This window comes from Populus alba, chromosome 16, assembly GCF_005239225.2.
Source record: "Populus alba chromosome 16, ASM523922v2, whole genome shotgun sequence".
NCBI lineage: Eukaryota > Viridiplantae > Streptophyta > Magnoliopsida > Malpighiales > Salicaceae > Populus > Populus alba.
In genome coordinates, this window is record NC_133299.1 from 15,859,294 (window position 1) to 15,879,207 (window position 19,914).

Below are 19,914 nucleotides of genomic sequence, written 5' to 3' on the forward strand. Positions count from 1 at the left end.
GACAAGGGTGTTGCAATCTTAGGGCTCACTTTAAACTTCGGTCATGCAAGTTTAAAATTTTTTATTATTAATTATATAGCAAATAGATTACTTTATAGATCATCACCCAAGGTGTTGCAGCCAAACCCAAGATTTTGAAAAATTTTTATTTTTTTTAAATATATTTTAGTATACAAAAAAAAAGACCCGCGGCAACCATAGCGCCCGGGTACCACCAGGCTAGATCATATATATTTTACCCCAACTGCGTCGCTTTTGAGATTACGTCTTGGTTGCGTTTCTTCCATGAGTTTCTAATAAGAAATGTAGGATCAGAGAGAGACTCAATTTTTTCAATTCTTAATTCTTAATACTATAGAACATTCACATTAACAAAATCTCCAAAAACCAAAATCAGACATTAATTTCTCATTTGCCATATGAACCAATTCAAACTTCCAACGGTAAATCGCTGGACCCTACACCCTCCAGACGTGAAGGACCTCCCAGTACTCATGATTTCCGTCCACATAGTTTGGAGGACTTGGGAGTGAGTTGATTTTGTTTTCTACATACGTTTTCACCAAAAATGCATTATTACTTTTAAAAAAAAACCTATTAAATTAATTGGGTTTTTACTTATTTATTTATTCTTTCATAAATATGATCGGTTTTAAAAAATAAAAAACATGTATGAAAATAAAATATAACATTATAATGAAGAATCTTTTTAAGCAAAAAAAAACCACTTTTAAAAACCGCATTTCAATACACCATATACCACAATATCAAACCAACTCATATTAATGGTTGTTTATTTATGTTGTCATGTCCCATACCTTTCAAAAAAAAATTTTTAAAACTTTTTTTATTTTGAATTAAATTTTTTTATATTTTTGAATCATTTTAATGTACACGGATGTTAAAAAAATCACTATAATCCTTAAAACTATTATTTTAATAAATTATTTTCAATGTAAAAAAATACTTTTCGCGAACAAAATCCTTAATACTATATTAATCCACGATATCACAAAACCTACACTACCTGCAAGAACCCCCTACGTGCTGGCCATGCACGTTGAGACTGTCACTTGGCTGGTCCATACCAGGATTCTTTCATTGACGGCAATCCACAAAAAAATAATAAAAAAAAAATTTATATTTTTAGCTTTTTAGATACTAGGGTGTTTTACGTCGGGACCCAAACCCCACACACACTTTTTACAACATAAAATATGAATCCAAGGAGAAACAAATGGGTTAATTAAAATACTTTTTTTTAATGTTTTTTAATTACGTTTTTTATTTTGAAATGTTGATACGTATAAATTTTCAAAAAAATAACAAAACAAAAAAGCAAATATAATTTAAATATATACATCTTTTACAACAAAATCAATAACGTTACTTTCACTATATTAAACAAAATGAATTCAACATAATCTTTATCAATTAATTAAAAGAACAAATCAACCTCTTGTCTTCACTAGGCAACAAACACTTAACATCTCTCAACAACCTCACCTACATTTCATTGAACCACCAAACTGAACATCAACACAATAAAGAAGTGCTAGTACACTCACAAACCAATCCATACAACGCCTTACTAGTGCAATAAAGATCTTACCCATGTTCAATTTCAAACCAAAAATACCTTTTGATTAAAATCAAACAATCCGCAGCTTCACTAATTTTCCATCACAAAAAAACCTTGCATATCCAAAACAAGGAACTACACATCATTATAACCGAATCTTAGACCATGATCCCATAAAACAAAAAAATATATAAAAGGATAGATACAAAAGTAGGCCTTTTGCTATATTTACAATATCTGTCCTTACAATAAACACTTCCTTCTCTTCCAGCCTCTCATCCAAGGCGATTAAAATTCGAAATTTAATGCCAGTATACAACGAACGCACTCACGTCCATCAACCACACCTCACCCAAACAGACAAATACACACACTCAACAACCACCACCCACACATTACCAAGGCTCTTTACCAACACTTCGTCACCCCTACACACTATAAAATTACTTAAAAATTATAATTAATAATTCACAATTGTATTTTTTTTGATGACTTTTTTATTAATCTATATTCCTTGTCATGATTGGCTTTAAGATAACTTCTAGTTATATAATTTATTTTATTTATTTTTTAATTCCTTAAAAACATACTAGGAGTAACGCTGGATTTATAAGTTTTAACCACAATATTAACCCAGATAGGTGTGTGTCTGTGCGCTCTCTCACGAAGTTTTGCATCAGGGTTCCGTCTTTTTTTTTTTTAATATCTAAACTAACACTTTTTATATATACTCTAATTTTCTTTATCATATTAGTCTTAATAGAAAAAATATGTTCATATAAGAAATTACATGTTATTACAATTCATAACTAAAGTAACACAAATTAAAGGGTGTGAGGAGGACCGTTATTCATCCACACACGATTCAGTTAAAGAACCAACACACACACATTTGAAATGACAATGCTAAAACCCACAGTATAGTCTTTGCTTCTTTTTTTTTTTCTTTATTCTATATTTGAATATTTTGTCTATGATTTTTTTTTAAAAATCTGTTTTTTAAAACCTCATCTTTTAAATCTTGGAATGGTGAGAGAATTACACACAACACACCGAAACACTTCACCTAGTTTATTTCTTTTGATTTCTACCTCCTCTATTAAGGTATCAGCATTGGCGTTTAGCAGAGTTTGCCAACCCGAGATAACCCCATGCCTCTAGTTTACGAGTTTTCACATTAGTGCGACTCGTCTTATTTTATAAATTGAACTATAATTATTCCTCTCAACATTGTCTCATTTTTTTATCACTACAGTTCAAAAAGACAAATAGTTTTTTTTAAAAAAAAGTTATAATTATTTAACCACTATCTCATATACACAAGTACACTAATAGGACATCCTATTCATCATTAGCAGAGATTGGAACTGAACTCTGACTTAGTTTGCTGGAGCTCTGACCAGTTTAATTCTTTTTTAAACAACTAGCTTTTTCTTTTCATCTTCTAGTAAATATACTAATTAATTAGGGAACAATTCCTGTTTTCATAAATTGGTCTTCAATTTTGCTTTTTATGTAGCTATCGTAAATTCCTAAAAAAAATATCGTAATTGGATCGTTGTTTGATTTACAATCATCTATTTTTGTTATTGTATAGTTAAATAAAAATAGATTTAAAAAAAAAATTCATTATTTCCATGGAGTCCATAACCTAGTTCACATATTTAGCTACTAACCCAACTTTACCCGATTTCCACAAGGTTTGACAAGTTTACCCACCAATAATATGTTTTTTTTTCTGTTTTTTTAATTAATTTATTTTTATTTTTATTATTATTTAATATTGAATAGTTGGAAATGATCCATATTATTGGATTTTTGTTTACTTCATATAGGATAACTGTCTTAAATAAATTATTTATTTTTAGGTTGATGTTCAATTCTACCGAAGCATTCTATTTTTATCATATTAAATTAAATATAAAATATAAAATTTATAATCCGATAAAGTCCATAACCCAGCGTCGCAGGGAGGGGCGATCCAATCTGTCATTATTTAAATTTTTAAAAAAAAATTATTCATCTTAAAGTTTTTTTTAAAAGCCCTAAAATTATGTTTATTGATTATAAAGGGTTGGCATTTGGACCTAAAAAATCATTATAAATCGACGTCAGCTCTTACATGATTTAATTAAAATTTAAGTTAGACAAAAGAGGTTGAGCTAGAAAATTTTAAAATTAAATCCTGTTGGTTAGATTTAATAATACTATTTAAAACAAATTCTCAATTATTTTTTTTTATATATTTTAAAAAATTATATATTTGACTCCACACGAAATCACGAATCATATACTGATTACCAACAATGAAAGGCACTAGAAAAACCCGACCGGGGGTAACAGAAAACGAATTGAGACGGATTGGTTTAGTTCGTCAGGAGTATAGTACTATAATAGGCTGTTACCCCAACCAGCGCTGGCTGACAAGATTAAAAAACAAAAGAGAGTGAAGAGAAGATGAAAGAGAAGAGAAGAGTGATCAAGAAAAAATGGGATGAGATGGTAGAAGCAGTATTGCCATTAGGAATCAGTAGCAGGAAATAAGCTTTGCATAGCTGGTAATCGTTCAGTATGTCATCCACACGAAAGCTCATGGCCGTCCGAAGCACATCGGCAACGATATGTGGGACGTCGCTATGGAGAGAAAGGGACAAAAACCTCCTCTCCCCTCCTCCTCCTCCTCCTAGTTTGGTAATTCCCCTCCTTTTTCTTTACTTCCCCCTTTAAATTATTTTGCTCTTAACCAAGGTTTTTTTAGTTGAATTGGAGAATTAGGGTTTTTTCCAATCTCAATTGGAATTATTAGGAGCTTTTCCATTAGCTTCCCATTTCTTAGTCAAAATAATGCCGTCCTACTCACCCATCACCCTAAATGATTCGAAAAGGTTACGTTTTTTAGACGATTGCTTGCTTAAGAAAAACGTAAAAGAGGTAAATTATGAATGCTTACAGAAATCAGTAACAAATAATTGCTGTTTATCCTACACTTCAGCTCAAGCTGGTGCAAGAACCTGACATTGATTTGAAAATTGACAGCGAAATACTAAATGTTAGCCATCGATCTATCTTGTGGTTCTGTTCGTCAATTTTATTTGATTGCATATTTTAGTTTCCATTTTATGTATTATAAACATAGCGTTTTCAAATCATGATAAGAGTTGGATATGAGTTGATGATTTAAGTATCATTTTTAAAGTTAAAGATTTGAAGGGCGTTGGATGAATTTCTGTTTGTTGATTTGATGCTTTCTATGCTTATGTCATTTGAGAGAAATAAATTATGTGTTTCTATGCCTATATCGTGTACTTTAAGGGAGAATGACTGTGGTCGCGAAAAGCCTTCTGTCCCATATCTCCCCTCCAGTTATTCTCTCTTTGTGATCATGATTTTGTTCATTTACCAGGAATTTGATTGTTGTCAACTTCTTGATGATATCTAATGCCGGAAGCCTTTTCCTACAGATTCCGGAAAAGAAAAAAAAGAGAAATAAAAAAAGCGCGCATCTGACATCCCAGTTATCTAAGGAAGTCCTATGGGCAGTATCAGCTTGATCTTCCTTTTGTTTTGCATATGAATTTCTGTCAAGCAGTTGATCTCATAAGACAAATTTGCAGACTCCTTATCCTCTGTTTTTAACTATGGGAATGAAATTGGCCTTTTACAGATTTGTTGCTATGATAATCCATGTTACATTGTTTTGCCTATGTTTGCTTCTGACTGCAATAGTTTTTTATGAGGATCTACTCATTGTTCATTGTTCATGAATGGCTTGTGTCTGCGAGATGCTTCTTAGAGTCGAGAAGTTTTCATAGGAATTCCAGGTCTAATGTTTCAAATGCATCATCCAAATTATAAGAGTCAAGGACAATTAAGAATTTAGCAGATTGCAGCTTCCTTATTTAGTGAAAAAAGAAGAAGAAGAAGAAGCTTCTGCTGGTTTGTTACAGCTTTGCTGGGCTTGGGGATCCTAGTAACACGTGCTCATAATAAAGACCATCAGTTTGGAGTTGGTTTCTACCCTAGTCCTTTTTTCCCCCCATTGTTGCTAGCGTCAAGCAAGCAAGTATGTATCAAGCCAAGTTGGTGAAGATACCGAAATACAAATCGTACCTAAAAGCTGGTTAGAAAAATAGATTGCTTTATAAACTTTGTTGAAAGGTCAATAATTTTTAGAATTGGTGACCTTCTCTTCTCTTCTTTTCTTTATTTCTACGTGTCATTTATTTTTGGAATTTGTTTGGTTAATTTCTCTTGGAACCAAACGATTGAAATAATATTTTAAAAAATGCTTGACACCAACATGATTTTAAAGTAATATTAATTTTTTAATACTAACTGGTAATTATATCTCATGCTCTGCACGTGATTCATGATGTTTTCTCTTATTGAAATGAGTGAAGTAGTAATATATAACAATTTTATATATGATATTATTAAGTGCGAATAAGTAATTTCTGATTTTAAAGTAACAATCATCCATAGATTGCCATGATTTCAAACATTATTGATTCATATATCATTTTCTTTAATTTCTTCAACAATCATTTTAATTCTTGTTTTTTTTAATAATAAAATTTAATTTTTTCAACAATATTTCATAATAAGTTGTCAGGGACAATAAAATCCAATATATTTCTGAAAATAATTAAAATAATTAATTATATGGGAGTTTTACAATGTTATTATCACTATATTATATGCATAACAATCAATTTATTTTTGTATTCATACCAAACATTTTTATCAATACACACAATATATATTGATGTTATTATACTAAAACAATCAAGGCTTAATTATAAGTTGATCTTTTAATTTACATATAATGGATCATGTTTCTTAAAAAAGAAAAAAAATATTTTCTTAATAACGAGAAAAATGTTTGGTTTCACTTTTATACATAAGTTTGCAAATCTCACTCCATAATAGCAGGTCAAAATTAATGTTCAGTACTCTATCTATAATGGAGGATGTGGCTGCGGATATTGCTCAGGGTCTCACTTGTTTGTTACTAGCGTTTTATGCTGTCCTCCTCCTTTTCAGCGCTCTATCTCGTACTCCACCGAATCTAAAACATGCTTCGCCACCACAAGGGCTGACCAAATTTTATAAACCCTTGTTAAACCTGGTTCCATCCACTCGGAGAAAGAGAGATGAAGCTTCATCATGAAGCACTCGTATGTTTCTGTATATTCTCCCATCGATCCTTGCTTCCTGCTGCTACTGTATTGTATCCTGAACATGAGAAACATCAGAGCAAACCAGAGCTACCACACAGCCATCTCTCAGAGAACTGATCACCACGACAAGACAAGTGCTAGGCTCCTTGGAAATGGATGCAATGACCCTCATCCAGATCACAACCTGCACACAGTCAATTGGGAATGGTTTAGGATGGTAACACAATCAATGGCTTTCCACATGCTATTGCTTTAGAATGATAATTAGTGGCGAGAAGTTCTTTTTCTAAGGCCATACCTTGCCATCCAAGCAGATGCCACCGTTGATGTGGCAGCCACAACATCTCCATAGAATCAGATCTATTAACTTCAAACTTCAGCCCGATCCCCGAACCTGTCCAGCTGGTAACGCATCCACCACCAGAAAGGGCGGCCTGACCTGATATTGAACACCAATTTTTTTGCATAAATAACACGAAACTCGAAAAGTCATGGAGAGACAGCAAACAAACACCCTCAAAGTTGAATTTGAACTACACATTGAGGGTGTTTGATTGCAGATTTAGTTCTCTAGCAATCACATGTCAAATGAATCGTGAGATTCAATGAATTACCGATCCATATAACCAACAGTAGCAATCCTATCCAAGGTAGGGATAACAACTCTAGGAACTTCAGTTCCTTACACCAAACATAATCACATTGGAACACAATCATACCATTACCAACCAGAAGATTTAATATTCCACGTAAATCCTTAAATCCCAGGTATACTCTTCGTCATTCCAAAACGAGAACCATATACACCCTTCAGAGGAAATAAAACAACCCTCTCTTCTCCATCCTTACAAGTTACAACCCTCATCCATAACTTTTTCCTTTCACCGCATGCATAGAAAGCAAGTACACAGAGATAAAATGAATGTGCTGACAACAAAGAGAAGGTAAGAGAGTTAATGAGTTAAGCCACATAGACAAGGCTGTAGAGAAGGGGAAAACAGTAGCATTGTTGAACAAGTGTCACTAGAAAAGTTACTGGCCTGGTGAACAATATCCGGTCTATAAGTCTGAGAGACAATTAGGATAAATGATTTGAAATGACAGAAATTCACTCTAAAACTATTTCAAAAACATATTTATTTTATGCTTTTCTCTTCATCCCTTCAACCATATACATTTATGTCCCTTCTATATTTGTCTTTTTTGTCCTAGAACACTAACATGTTCTTTGGTTGGAGAAAAGAAGCATGTTTGCCATGATGGAGACCTGGTACCTCTGAAGGAAGGCACATAGCATGTTAGTGAGCATAATATTGATTGAAAACTATGCTAACTCTGTACTAAAAATTAAAAATACTTTGAAATACATATAAACTAAACTATACAGTATAGTACTTATATTGTAATATTCAATAAGAAACGAAAAAAAAAATATTTCTGAAAACAGATGATACATCAATATATTTCAGGATTAGCTTCCACAACAAGAAGAAGAAACAAAGAGTGAAAAAAGAAAACGGCTAGCAGGATCAGAGGAAACAACTGCTCCGTATGATGATCAATGGAAAAGGTTTTTAATGGTAACAAGGAAGAAAGAACTGCACAAATGGAAATATTGATGGGTACTATATTGCATGTTAGTTGTTACAAGGGATGGACTCACTGACTCGTGAGCCAGCAACACCACCACCATGGACATGGTGTGTAAAGCTTGCTAGCCAAGCTGTGGACATATATTTCTCGTAAATATTTGTGTGCATGCGTGTGTGGTTTTCAACCCTTGTGGAAACCAGGAATCGAAGACGAGTGTATTCAAGGAGGAAAACATAATCAAGCAAACAAAGAAAAGAAAACGATGCAGACAGACACATGCATATATACGAGTTTTCATGTGTGCTTGTGATTGGATCTTCTTACTGTCTTTTTTCAACAGAATGGCCTTTCCATAGGTCCTCTAGGTTAGGTCTACTACTGTTTGTTTGGGCTCAAATGACCAGCCCTCGAAAGATTTCTTCCTTTCTGCCATTTTCTTTTCTGATGATTTTGAAGACAGAAAAAAAGGCACAAAACACCTTATGTTAACAAATAATCTGGTACAAGTAAAGCTGGTGAGCATTATCGTTTTATCACTGCTCTCATTGATTTTCCCTACTTAAATGTTGCTGGTGAGCACCATTATTGTTTTCTTAATGCTCTCCTTGTTCTTTTCTGCTATTTTAACCACCAAATCATTTTTTGTTGCATGGAATAAATCCACTTAAAAAATAGTGATGACATCGACAAAACTTGCTTTTGGAACTTGGGGCGCATAACATAGAATTCTTTAGCACCTGGTGGACATTTGACTAAAGACAAGCACAGCACTTCCACTATCAAAACAAAGATCTGATCAATTTGGACGGAACAGCTGCTGATGGTCATGGGAAGAAAGGATTCCTTTGCCATTTGCTGTCTGAAAGAGGATTACTAAATTAATTAATATCTAAAAAAACTCCTAAGCCATAACAGTGTAGAAAAGGGCTGACTGTAAATCTGAAAGTGCTTTGGTTTTGAGTTGACTGAGTGTCTCGTGTATGGTCATATTTATGTATGCAGAGGTCAGATTTTTACGGTATAAAATATAGCATGCACACACACACATATACCATGTAGTTATAAATGCAAGAGAGTAAGAGTCTCTCATCTGTCTCTTGCATGGGTAGATACCTACACCAGAAGCAGTCGGTGTAGGGCTCCCAGCCTCCAACAAAAAAATTTATGATTTCCAGTATATGAATATATGACAACTTGGCCTGCTGATGGCTTCAAGTCATGAATAAACTGCCATTGCATTGCTTCTTTCAATCAATATTTTTCTCTGCTTTGTTGCTGGCCGGACACACAGATGCAACGGGAAAGGGATAGGAAGTCTAAGAGTAAGAATGTTGAGAGGGGAATTCTATAATAGCAACCCCATTAAGAAGTCAGACACTTAATTTCTTAAAAGGAACAGGAAAATGTTTCTTGGCAAAGCAACACCGAGCATCTAATTATCGAAGAAATATTCCTAAACATAAGCAAAAGAGTAAAACCCAATTTCATGTTGATAATGAGAGAAAATTATCTTTCACTGCTGTCACAAGAACACGCAAATGCAATCAGTGCAGAGTATGTTTTCCTGGTCGCTGTGAGGTTAGAAAGTAACTAGCTTAAATAAAGCTCAACGAAAAGACTCAAACCTGATATTAGATAAAAAGGAGAGGGACTCAACTGGAATGGTTGAAGCCGTAGCTTGTTAAAACCAAACCAAGCTCATCCTCAGGTTATCATGCTCCTAAAACTGAGATTACTGATAATCTAAAGGCAGTGTTATCAGAGAAAAACACAGAATCTGTAATGGAAGGCACCACAGAAATTTTTATTCCTTGTCAATGGGAAAACTAAACTCATCACATATGAAATTACTTTTTGCTAAAATGCACACCACAATGAATCATAAAACTATGGAGGGTTTGTGAGTGATAACAGATTTACACAAACATCCTATATTACTCACACTACAATGAAAAGCCTACCAGAACCAAACAAGACGAGGAAGAAGACACCACCAAAAAAAGGTGTGAATGGAAGAATATTTGAATACGGGAATGGAGCTTGAATTAAGAATTGAGTGTGGAAAAGAGGGAGGACTTGTACAGGTGGGAGGAGTTATGGCACATATTCATTCTCAAGTGTCGGTTGTGTTCGAGTAACCATCGCTGCTGGTGCTTTCGTTTCCCCAACCGATGTCATCTGAAGGGATTCCCCCACCTCTGCAGCCCTCTCCATCTGTTGCATTTTCTTCCTCTGTTTCAACTTCTGTGCCCACAATACTAAGAATGACAAAAACACCAACAGCAATAATCCACCCAGGACAGACCCGACAATTATCCCAACTTTTTTAGAGCTCTTCTTTCCCCGTCCACTAGGTGCAGGACCCACGTTCGGAGGAGATGGAGTAGGAGATACTGGTGCTGGAGAAGGGGCGGGAGACTCAGCAACTATTGAAAAATGCCCTTGTTGGGTTGTGAAGCATACATTTCCAGAAGACACGTTGCTAAAAGTTGGACGACCTTGTAAATCAAACACCACACACTTTGCAACAGACCCAACCGGAGCTGATTGCACATCCGGGAATGTGATATTTAGGGGATCGCCATATACACTGATGTTCAACACACGCAAATTCGTAGCAGATAAGTTTGAAGCATTGTAAGCAAGAAGTCCCAAAACTGGAGCAAGGTAAGCATAACCAGGCAGCGGGTAGTATGTCAAAGACCAATTGCCCAGATTTTGGTAGACCAACACAAGCCTCTCCACATACGGCACCACCATAACTCCTTTGGGAATCCCAAACTCTTTGTACATCGTAACACCTTTTCTTCTCAAGCTCCCGCTCCTGAGCCTCATGGCAGCAATCTTGATCCCAGTCAAATTCGAAGGAACAGTCCCATCATATGTAATGCCAGTCCTAGGACGAACAAATGCTCTATAAGCATAGTCTTGGAGAAGAACATCAAGGGGACTCGCACTATTTATTGACTGAGCACTGATCCCCGGCAACCAGACGATCAATGTAAGAAGAGAAAGCATCGCGAGACTTCGAAGAAGCCCCATCGATGCTTTGGAATGTTGGAATTCAGCAGAATGCCCCTCAAAAAGCCTTAAAACCACCCAAAAAGCCCCCGCAATCTCTATCCTTAGCAATAAACCCAAATCCAAACAAGAAACTAAAAAACTCAAACTCGAAGAGCTATTGCAGCCTAGTTTTTCCGAGGAAACTTCAACAGCAATAAACCCTCAGAATTGCAAATCCAGGGTTGGTGGGGGGACAAGCCTGTCTATATCTCTAAAAAAAATGTAAACAACGGATACTGTATAAAAGAACCCCAGATTCGCCAAGTCGAGAAAGTAAAGCGGCTTTGAAAGGTTGAACGGTGAAAACCCTTTATATATTTTTTTCTCTCTTTTGGAATTGCTTGTGCGAGACGCTCTCGTATGGTTACAGACTCAAATCAAGCACAAGACTTCGCGAATCCTTGCAGCATTTTCTCAAATAGACTCAGAATTGAAAGACCAATCTTCACAATTACAGCAACTAATTAAAGGCGCTGAAATTAATCATATCCTGTCCGCTGATGAAATGACTGCAAATTAATACACATTCCAAATAAAAACCATATAATCCAAAACTAACGTAGATTCAGCCACAAAGATGGAGACTTTTTATTACCTGAATTCAGAATTCCAAATGGGAGTTTCAGTTGACAAAAATTAGAGGCTTGTAATTGGCTTTTCTTCCTCAAAACCATGCAGTTGAAGATTCACATTATCCAAGCAAGAATCTTGAGATAATAAATCATGATTAAGAGGAGGCAGCAACTGTAAAAGGAGGGACCTTTTTAACAAAAACCCATCTGCATTATGGTTGAATCAAGACAGTAACAAAATAATCAATTTTGCTTTTGGAAATGACCCCTACACTCCTCTATTTTAGTTCATATATGGAAAAAGGAGGGGGGGAGTGAAAAAAGTTTATATGAAGGAAATCTAAAGGGCAAGAAGGAGATACGCTCTGTAGATGATGATGAGGATGACCCAGTGTAGAGAGAGAGAGAGAGAGAGAGATTAGTGCTGCCGCTTTGCTGTGGCTGCTGCTGCTACTCTAAAACAGTAAAAGAGTGATTCATGTTGTTGGTGGACAATCAAAACACCCCCGGAAAATAGAAAAAAATTAATTAATTTGATTTACAGATGTGTAAAACACTTGCCAAGCCCCTCCCCCCACGCACATGATTGTTCTTCCTTTTTGTTACTGCTTTACCCATCATTCGTCATCTATAGACACACATGTCCCTTGGACCCTTTTTTTTCTAGTATTTTCTTTTTCTTTTTCCTTTTCTTTTTTGAAGTCTCCCAAATCTCAACTTATAATTTCTTTTTACAATAAAGAAAGTATTCTCTATTGGATATTTTTTATTATTTTTGGAAAAAGGAGGAGAAAGACAAACCAAGAAATGAGGGCAAATGAGGGACCAGGAAATGTTAATGCCATGGACAAACACAGGAGGTTCATTCAATGAGAAGGACTTCTCTGGAACACGACAGGAGAGCCCTTCCAGTCGTCCACAATCTGCCAAGGAAAAGGGTTTTTTGTGTTAAGATCAAAAGATATTTCTGGAGAGAATTTTATTCCTCAATTCCCAATAAACTCACCTCTTTCGGATTATTATAGCTGTAAAATCCGAATCAGGATCAACACCTTTCGGTCAAATCAAGTTTAAATAATTAAATCAATAAATTAATTTTGATTTTTAACTTGATAAATTTATTTTTTCTTCTTCAATTCAGACTGGATTAGTCGAAGAACAAGCAATTAAGTTTGCCTGATTGGATGATTTTAAAGACTCACCAACCCCCACGCAATTATGCCAGGCCATTTGCTTCATTTTCTGTCTCAATAAAGTGATCTATTTTAAATAATAGTGTTAAGCTATGATTAGCACATTCTTAGATAATCCCACTATTGCTTGGTGGGAATATCAAGCATGATTTGATTATTTAAATTTAAATTTAATAATAATGGTTTTACCAATACTTGTTTTTTTATGTAATTTAGCATGCTAGATTATAATTTAATTATGATTTTATAATTCATAAATGAAAATATAATTTCCTTTTTAAATTTATATTTTATTTTATAAAAATAATTTAGATGGAATTGAATTGGATACCCATTTGTGGATAAAGTTTTTCACCTAATCTTGACCATATTAAGATCAAAAAAAGGTTTTAAATTTTTACCTGATTTATTCATACACATCATTTTTAATAAAATTATTTGTTTTATATATATATATATATATAGTATTGTTACCCTGGAATAGCACAATAATAATTTTTTATAGAATATTGTTTGGTGTGGAATATATTATATTGGCTTATTTGAGAATGTAATTGCGGTTGTTTTTTAAAGTGCTTTTTACTTGAAAATACATCAAAATAATATTTTTTATTTTTTATAAATTATTTTTGACATCAACATATCAAAATGATTTGAAAACACCATAAAAATATTAATTTAAAATAAAAATTTTAATTTTTTTTAATGTGCCTTTAAAAAATAAAACAGGACAATATATAATGCAATTTAATTATTTTTTTTTTGTTTTTCCATGCTAATATTTTAATTTCCAAAGAGACGCGCGATGATTAAGAGCGTATTTGCTAGTATGGTAATAATTGCTTTTCAAATAACTTTTCATGCCGAAATATATGTCAATGATTTTTTTTTATTTTTTTAAATTATTTTTGACATCAACACATCAAAACGATCCAAAAAGTACAAACCACACTCAATTTTAATAAAAAAAAAATTGAATTTTTTGGAAACACAAGTTGAACCGCGTTCCAAACAGCCCCTAAAAAAATGTATTTATTTTCATAACTATCTAGATTCAAATCCCGAGAGCAATCTAATCTATAGTATTTAATGTCAATTGACATGCAGTTTGACTAAACAGCACCCTTCATTATCGAAAAAAGTATAGAAATAAATCAATCTAATTCCTGATAAATGCAAGGTCATTGGAAAATCGTAGAGTTAATGCAATTAAACCATAATTTTTATTTTTATTTTTCCTGTGGGGAGAAGTTTCTGATCATGGAGAAAATTCTCGTTGCTTTTGCAAAGATAATGACGCTTTTCATTTGGAAGCAAACCTTGCTGATAAAGAAACGGAAACTTGTGTGAAAACAAGATGTTGAAAAGTTGACCTCCTCCATCATTTTATCTTGTTGATGTCATCAAGTTATATTTTAGTTAGATGATATTTTTTTAAAAAAAAAATTTAAATCATTTAATATATGAAAAATAAATTTTAATATATTTTAAAATAAAAAACACTTTAAAAATCAATCTTAACTGTATTTTTAAATTGCAAGCGTAACCTCGTTTATCATTCTATTATTAATGAAAGAAAAGCATTTTCATGTTTGTAATTTTATCTAGATGTGTTTTAAGAGTGTGTTTGATTTGATAAAATATTAAATTAATATTTTTTTATGGTTTTAATATTTATAAATTAAAAAAATATTTTAATATATTTTTAAATAAAAAATAGTTTGCATTTGTTTGTAGAAAAGGCCAACCGCATGGTTTGCCGTGCTAATAAGCACATACTAAAATGTCCATTTGCTTGCGTGTTAACGAATCCTAAACCTCTTTCACATGACATAGATTTTGAATTCATCCTCTTACTATTCACTAATAGTTCCTGCCTTTCAAAGAAAAAACACAAAAAAACAAAAGGTAATTGTAAATGGTCGTGGTCAAGGGATTGGATAAAAAGTCAACGAGTAAATTGATGGGTCATTTCTACTGTAAGAATAAAATAAAAAAAATGGAGGGTCATTTGAGTTAATAAGTCATTTAACATATGAAATTAGTACATGAACATTAATGAATGTGTCAACTTAATTTTGTTTTGAAATAATAAAAATTCATTAAAAAATTAGTTTAAAAACATATTTATTTTATATCTCAATCTATATCCTTTTAAATCAAATATATTTTTGTTTGTTTTGTATCTATTTTTTTGTTTGTCTTAGGACACTAATTAAGTTGACACAGACAACAGCAAATGATGACAAGTCATTAGTTGTTCTTGGAATACCGTATATAATTTTTAATAGAGTATATTTATGATATAAAATATATAATGCAATTCAATTCATTCCTCTTGTTTTCGATGCTAATATTTTAATTTTCAAAGAGACGTACGATGATTAAGGAGATACATTTATTTTCTTATCTATCTATATTCAAATCCCGAGAGCATTACCTAATCTAGAGTATTTAATATCAACTGACATGGCAATTTGACTAAACAATACCCTTCATTCTCCAAAAAAAAGATATAAAGAAATCAATCTAATTCTTGAAAAATGCAAGGTGAGTGGAAAATCGTAGAGTTAATGCAATTAAACCATATTTTTTATTTTTATTTTTTTTTTTTATTTTTTATTTTTATTTTTTGCTGGGGGGGTTGAGGGAGAAGTTTCTGATCATGGAGAAAGTTTTCGTTGCTTTTGGAAAGATAATGACCCTTTTCAATTTGATGCAAACCTTGCTCATAAAGAAGCAGAAACTTGTGTGAAAACAAGATGTTGAAAAGTTGACTCCCTCTATCGTCTTGTCATGTTGACGTCACCTAGTGATATTGTGGTCGAATAATGTTTTTTGAATAAATAAATTTAAATTTATTTTAATATTAATTTTTTAGATTATTTTTAGTAAACTTATATTTAAAAGTAATTTTAAAAATATTATTTTTATATATTTTTAAATAAAAAACATTTTAAAAATCACACTCCACTAAACTCTCAAGTATATTCTGACCATTGCAATCATGACCTCATTTATCGTACATCATTAACTAAAGAAAAGCACAAGCCATCTATATATTATTTGACATTAAATTAATGCAAATTTTTTTATGTTTTTTTAGTGTGTTTAATATTAAAAATTAATTTTTAAAAAATCTAAAATACATATTTTAATACATATTTAAATAAAAAACATTACTAAACACTTCTTAAGATTTTATTTTTTAACAAAGCCAACCACATGGTTTGCTGTGTTAATAGACACATACTAAATACTAAATTTCCATTGCGTGTTAGCAAATCCTCTTTTATATAATTTTGAATTCATGCTTTTATTATTTTCTAATAATTAGAGTTTTTAAATCGGTTTGGTAATTAATCAAATCTAATACTTGATAATTGAGCTAGTCAAAATCTGAGTCACGGCTTTTTTCTAAATCATAGTTTTTTTAAAAATCACCTAAATTGATTTTAATTTTTTTATAAATAAAAACGACACTGTTTATTAAAATCATTCATTACAAACCCAACCTAGATCATCGGTACAAAAAAAAAAACCCCATCAATGCATTGATCGCAATTCACATTGCTAATAACTCCCAAAGGCCTAATCATAAAAATCCCACATTTTTCTCAACAAACAAACACAAAACAATTAGAGTAATTAATTGATTAAGAATGCTGTCATGCCAGCTCACTGGATCACGCGAACCATACACTCACACATCCTAGTTGCCAAAAGCAAGCTGCACATGGATGTCCAAAATCTGCCACGTGTGTCCAAAACTTCGAGGCCTTCCTAGCGGGCTATTTCTGGCAACTTCTCCCCTTGATTACTCTCTCTCTGCATGCTATTTCTGGCAACTTTTCCCCCCTTGATTATTCCAAGGTGCATTCCCATTTGACGCTCTTTCCTTATCTTTTATTTAAATTTGGATTTTAAAACAATATTTATCAAGATTTAAACTTTATATTTAATTAAAGAATAAATTGACCCAGGAACAACTCTAGTTATAAAATTGGTCACCTCGAGTTGTAAAAAACAATAAAAAGAAGGAGAGCAGTAAAGGAGAAGGAACACCAACCAGAGTGAATGCTCGTGAGGCAGCCCCGTCGTCTTGCTGGCTGCCACCCGCCAAGAACACTTTGTTGTCCTTGCCGCCTAGTGGGCCACGTCCCCCATTGCTTGCTTCGCCAGCCCAGTGCCAGTGGTTTCTATTTTCTTTGTAGCTAGTGCTGGTCCAGCTGTTCATGCCTCTTCGAATGTGTTTTGTTTATGGAAGAAAATCATGGGATTTTCAAACACCTAGCTAGCTTCAATGCATTCATCATGTGAAACTGTGGAATTTGTTGTTCTTGTGCTTGAAAAAATCTTACAACACAGGAGACGAAATTTGAATGCAACTAGCACCATTTCTCCTGCCTTTTGAATGCAAAGGTCGGTGCAATTATATCAGTTTGTTAGCCTGTTTGTTTCTGCATTTTAAAAGTGTTTTTAAAAAAAATTAAATTTTTTTTATTAAATTTAAATTAATATATTTTTAATGTTTTCAAATCATTTTGATGCGCTGGTGTCAAAATAATTTTTTAAAAATAAAAAACATTATTGACATGCATTTTGACACAAAACGTTATTTTAAAAGCAATCGTAACCATATTGTCAGCTGGTAGTACTCTTATTTTTTCCCCCCTGGCTTATGATTTACCCCCGACGGTTTGGTTTCGTTTCGTGGCGTGTCTGTGTTTTTTTTTATATATATAAAAAATTGTTTTTAATTATTATTTTTTATGCTTTTCATCTCGTATTAAAAACAAATAAATAATTTTAAATATATTTTTAAATAAAAATTACTTTTAAATATAATATCAAACATTACCTTAGAACAATTACTAAAACTATTATTTTAATACATGAGATCAATATAAAAAGTGCATCATTAAAATTCTATAAAAAAAATATTGAATTTTAATTAACGGGTAAGTTGGTCCAATGATAAAAAGGATAAAAAAAGGCAGTTTCAAATTGAGGCGGCTCAGATTCGGGCTGAAATATTCGAATGTTTATCAATTTGCTATTTGACCATTGTCTCACTGTTTATTACTTTACCGGGCTTCACTATTCTGGGCTGTCCAGAAGCATAGTTGGGCCTCAAGCCCAAAGAAGAAATTGGATTGTCGTCTCTGGGTCTAGCTTAAAATCTAAATGAGAATAAATAATTCCCTTGGATGATTAATTAATTAGTCAAATATAAAAAAATCAAATCAATGACTGGTGATAAGGAAACCTAAACACGCAATAAATCTATATTACTTTTTTTTTTTAATTGTGGGGCTGAATACACTACTCGAATTTCTACTTTTATTTGCTACTTAAAATCCAAGATTTAGAGGTTTTTTAGTATTACAATATTTTCTTCTTGGAAATATATTCACCCCTCCACCTATTCACCATTAACATTAACATCAAGTAAATTATTTCATTAAATTTGCACATAATTTTCATGTATTTATTAATTCCCCCATAAAAAAAAACAGTAAAATAAAAAACAAATATCAAACATTTGCGTCGAAAAACGTATTAGAGAGAATGATTATGATTACTTTTTAAAGTAATTTTTATTCGAAAATACATTAAAATAATTTATATATATATATACACATATATATTTTTAAAATTTATTTTTGATATTAGTATATGAAAATATTCTGAAAATACTAAAAAAAATATTAATTTGAAGTAAAAAAAATTAAAAAAATTTAAATTTTTTAAAATATTTTTAAAAAGTAAAAATAAATAGAATCGAAATAATAATAGAAGAAAATATTTATGTGCTTGAATGCATAAAATTTCCCTCCATTCAAGTCATGGCACGCATTGGCAGAGCTTGAATTGCAGACAAGGGATATTAGATATGTCAATAGTTTTTATGTAAAATATCTCATGGAAAATAAATATAGAAAAATATATTTTTAAAAAAGATATTTTAAATGAAACAAATGAATTATAATAAGAAAAAAGAAAAGAGCGAGTCAACGAGGAAATAAGAAACAGTGTAGAAAAGTGTGCAAAAGAGTTGGTGGTGTGGGGAAGGTCTTTCCAGGAGAAATGCTGTACAGGGAAAAGCATACGCGCGATGCAATTGGATTTACTTGAAATTATTATTTTTTTTAATTAGGTAAGGTTCATATGTAATTACATTATTTTTTTAATGATATTCCAACGAACCTCTTTTGTCTTACATGAAATTATTATTATTATTATTTTAATATATATTGTAAAGCAATCTCAAAAGGGTTACTTCATGGAACCAGACTGTATACTCCCTTTCTTAACTTCGTAAATATGGATAATAATTTAATTTGAACTCAATTAATATCATCTTTATTGGTATAAATAATATAGATGTAATATAAATACTATTAAATCCAACTTAAAAATATTCATTAATATGGAGCATCTATATTTCTTGAATTTAGTATTATATGCGCATGGATAACGTTTATAATTTTATAATTTAATATGTATTCTTTTATATTGAATAACAAATAATATTCAAATAAATATTTTTGAAATTCAACTAATTAAAATTTATTTTTAATATTAATGTATAAAAACAGTTTTAAAAAATTAATTTTAAACAATCTTTTTTTTGTTAAAATTTGGCCATCGCAATTCCACAAAAAAAACATGTCTTTGTCGCATTTGCCCCTCTCCGTTATCTCTCCCACTCCTGTCTGTATATGCAT

At 32.1% G+C, this 19,914-nt stretch overlaps 2 protein-coding genes across 2 annotated transcripts; one reads left to right on the forward strand and one right to left on the reverse strand.

Moving 5' to 3' along the window:
- Positions 1-4,039: 4,039 nt before the first annotated feature.
- Positions 4,040-4,288, forward strand: LOC118047207 (NADH dehydrogenase [ubiquinone] 1 alpha subcomplex subunit 1). The gene is given in 3 exon segments (XM_035056435.2): positions 4,040-4,111; positions 4,113-4,148; positions 4,150-4,288. Coding segments are annotated over 3 exon segments (228 nt in total). The 3' UTR covers positions 4,270-4,288.
- A 5,845-nt stretch (positions 4,289-10,133) lies between these two features.
- LOC118047176 (uncharacterized) lies at positions 10,134-11,579 on the reverse strand. The gene has a single exon (XM_035056371.2). The coding sequence runs from the start codon at positions 11,395-11,397 to the stop codon at positions 10,450-10,452; it is 948 nt and encodes a 315-aa protein (XP_034912262.1). The 5' UTR covers positions 11,398-11,579; the 3' UTR covers positions 10,134-10,449.
- Between the last annotated feature and the right edge of the window lie 8,335 nt (positions 11,580-19,914).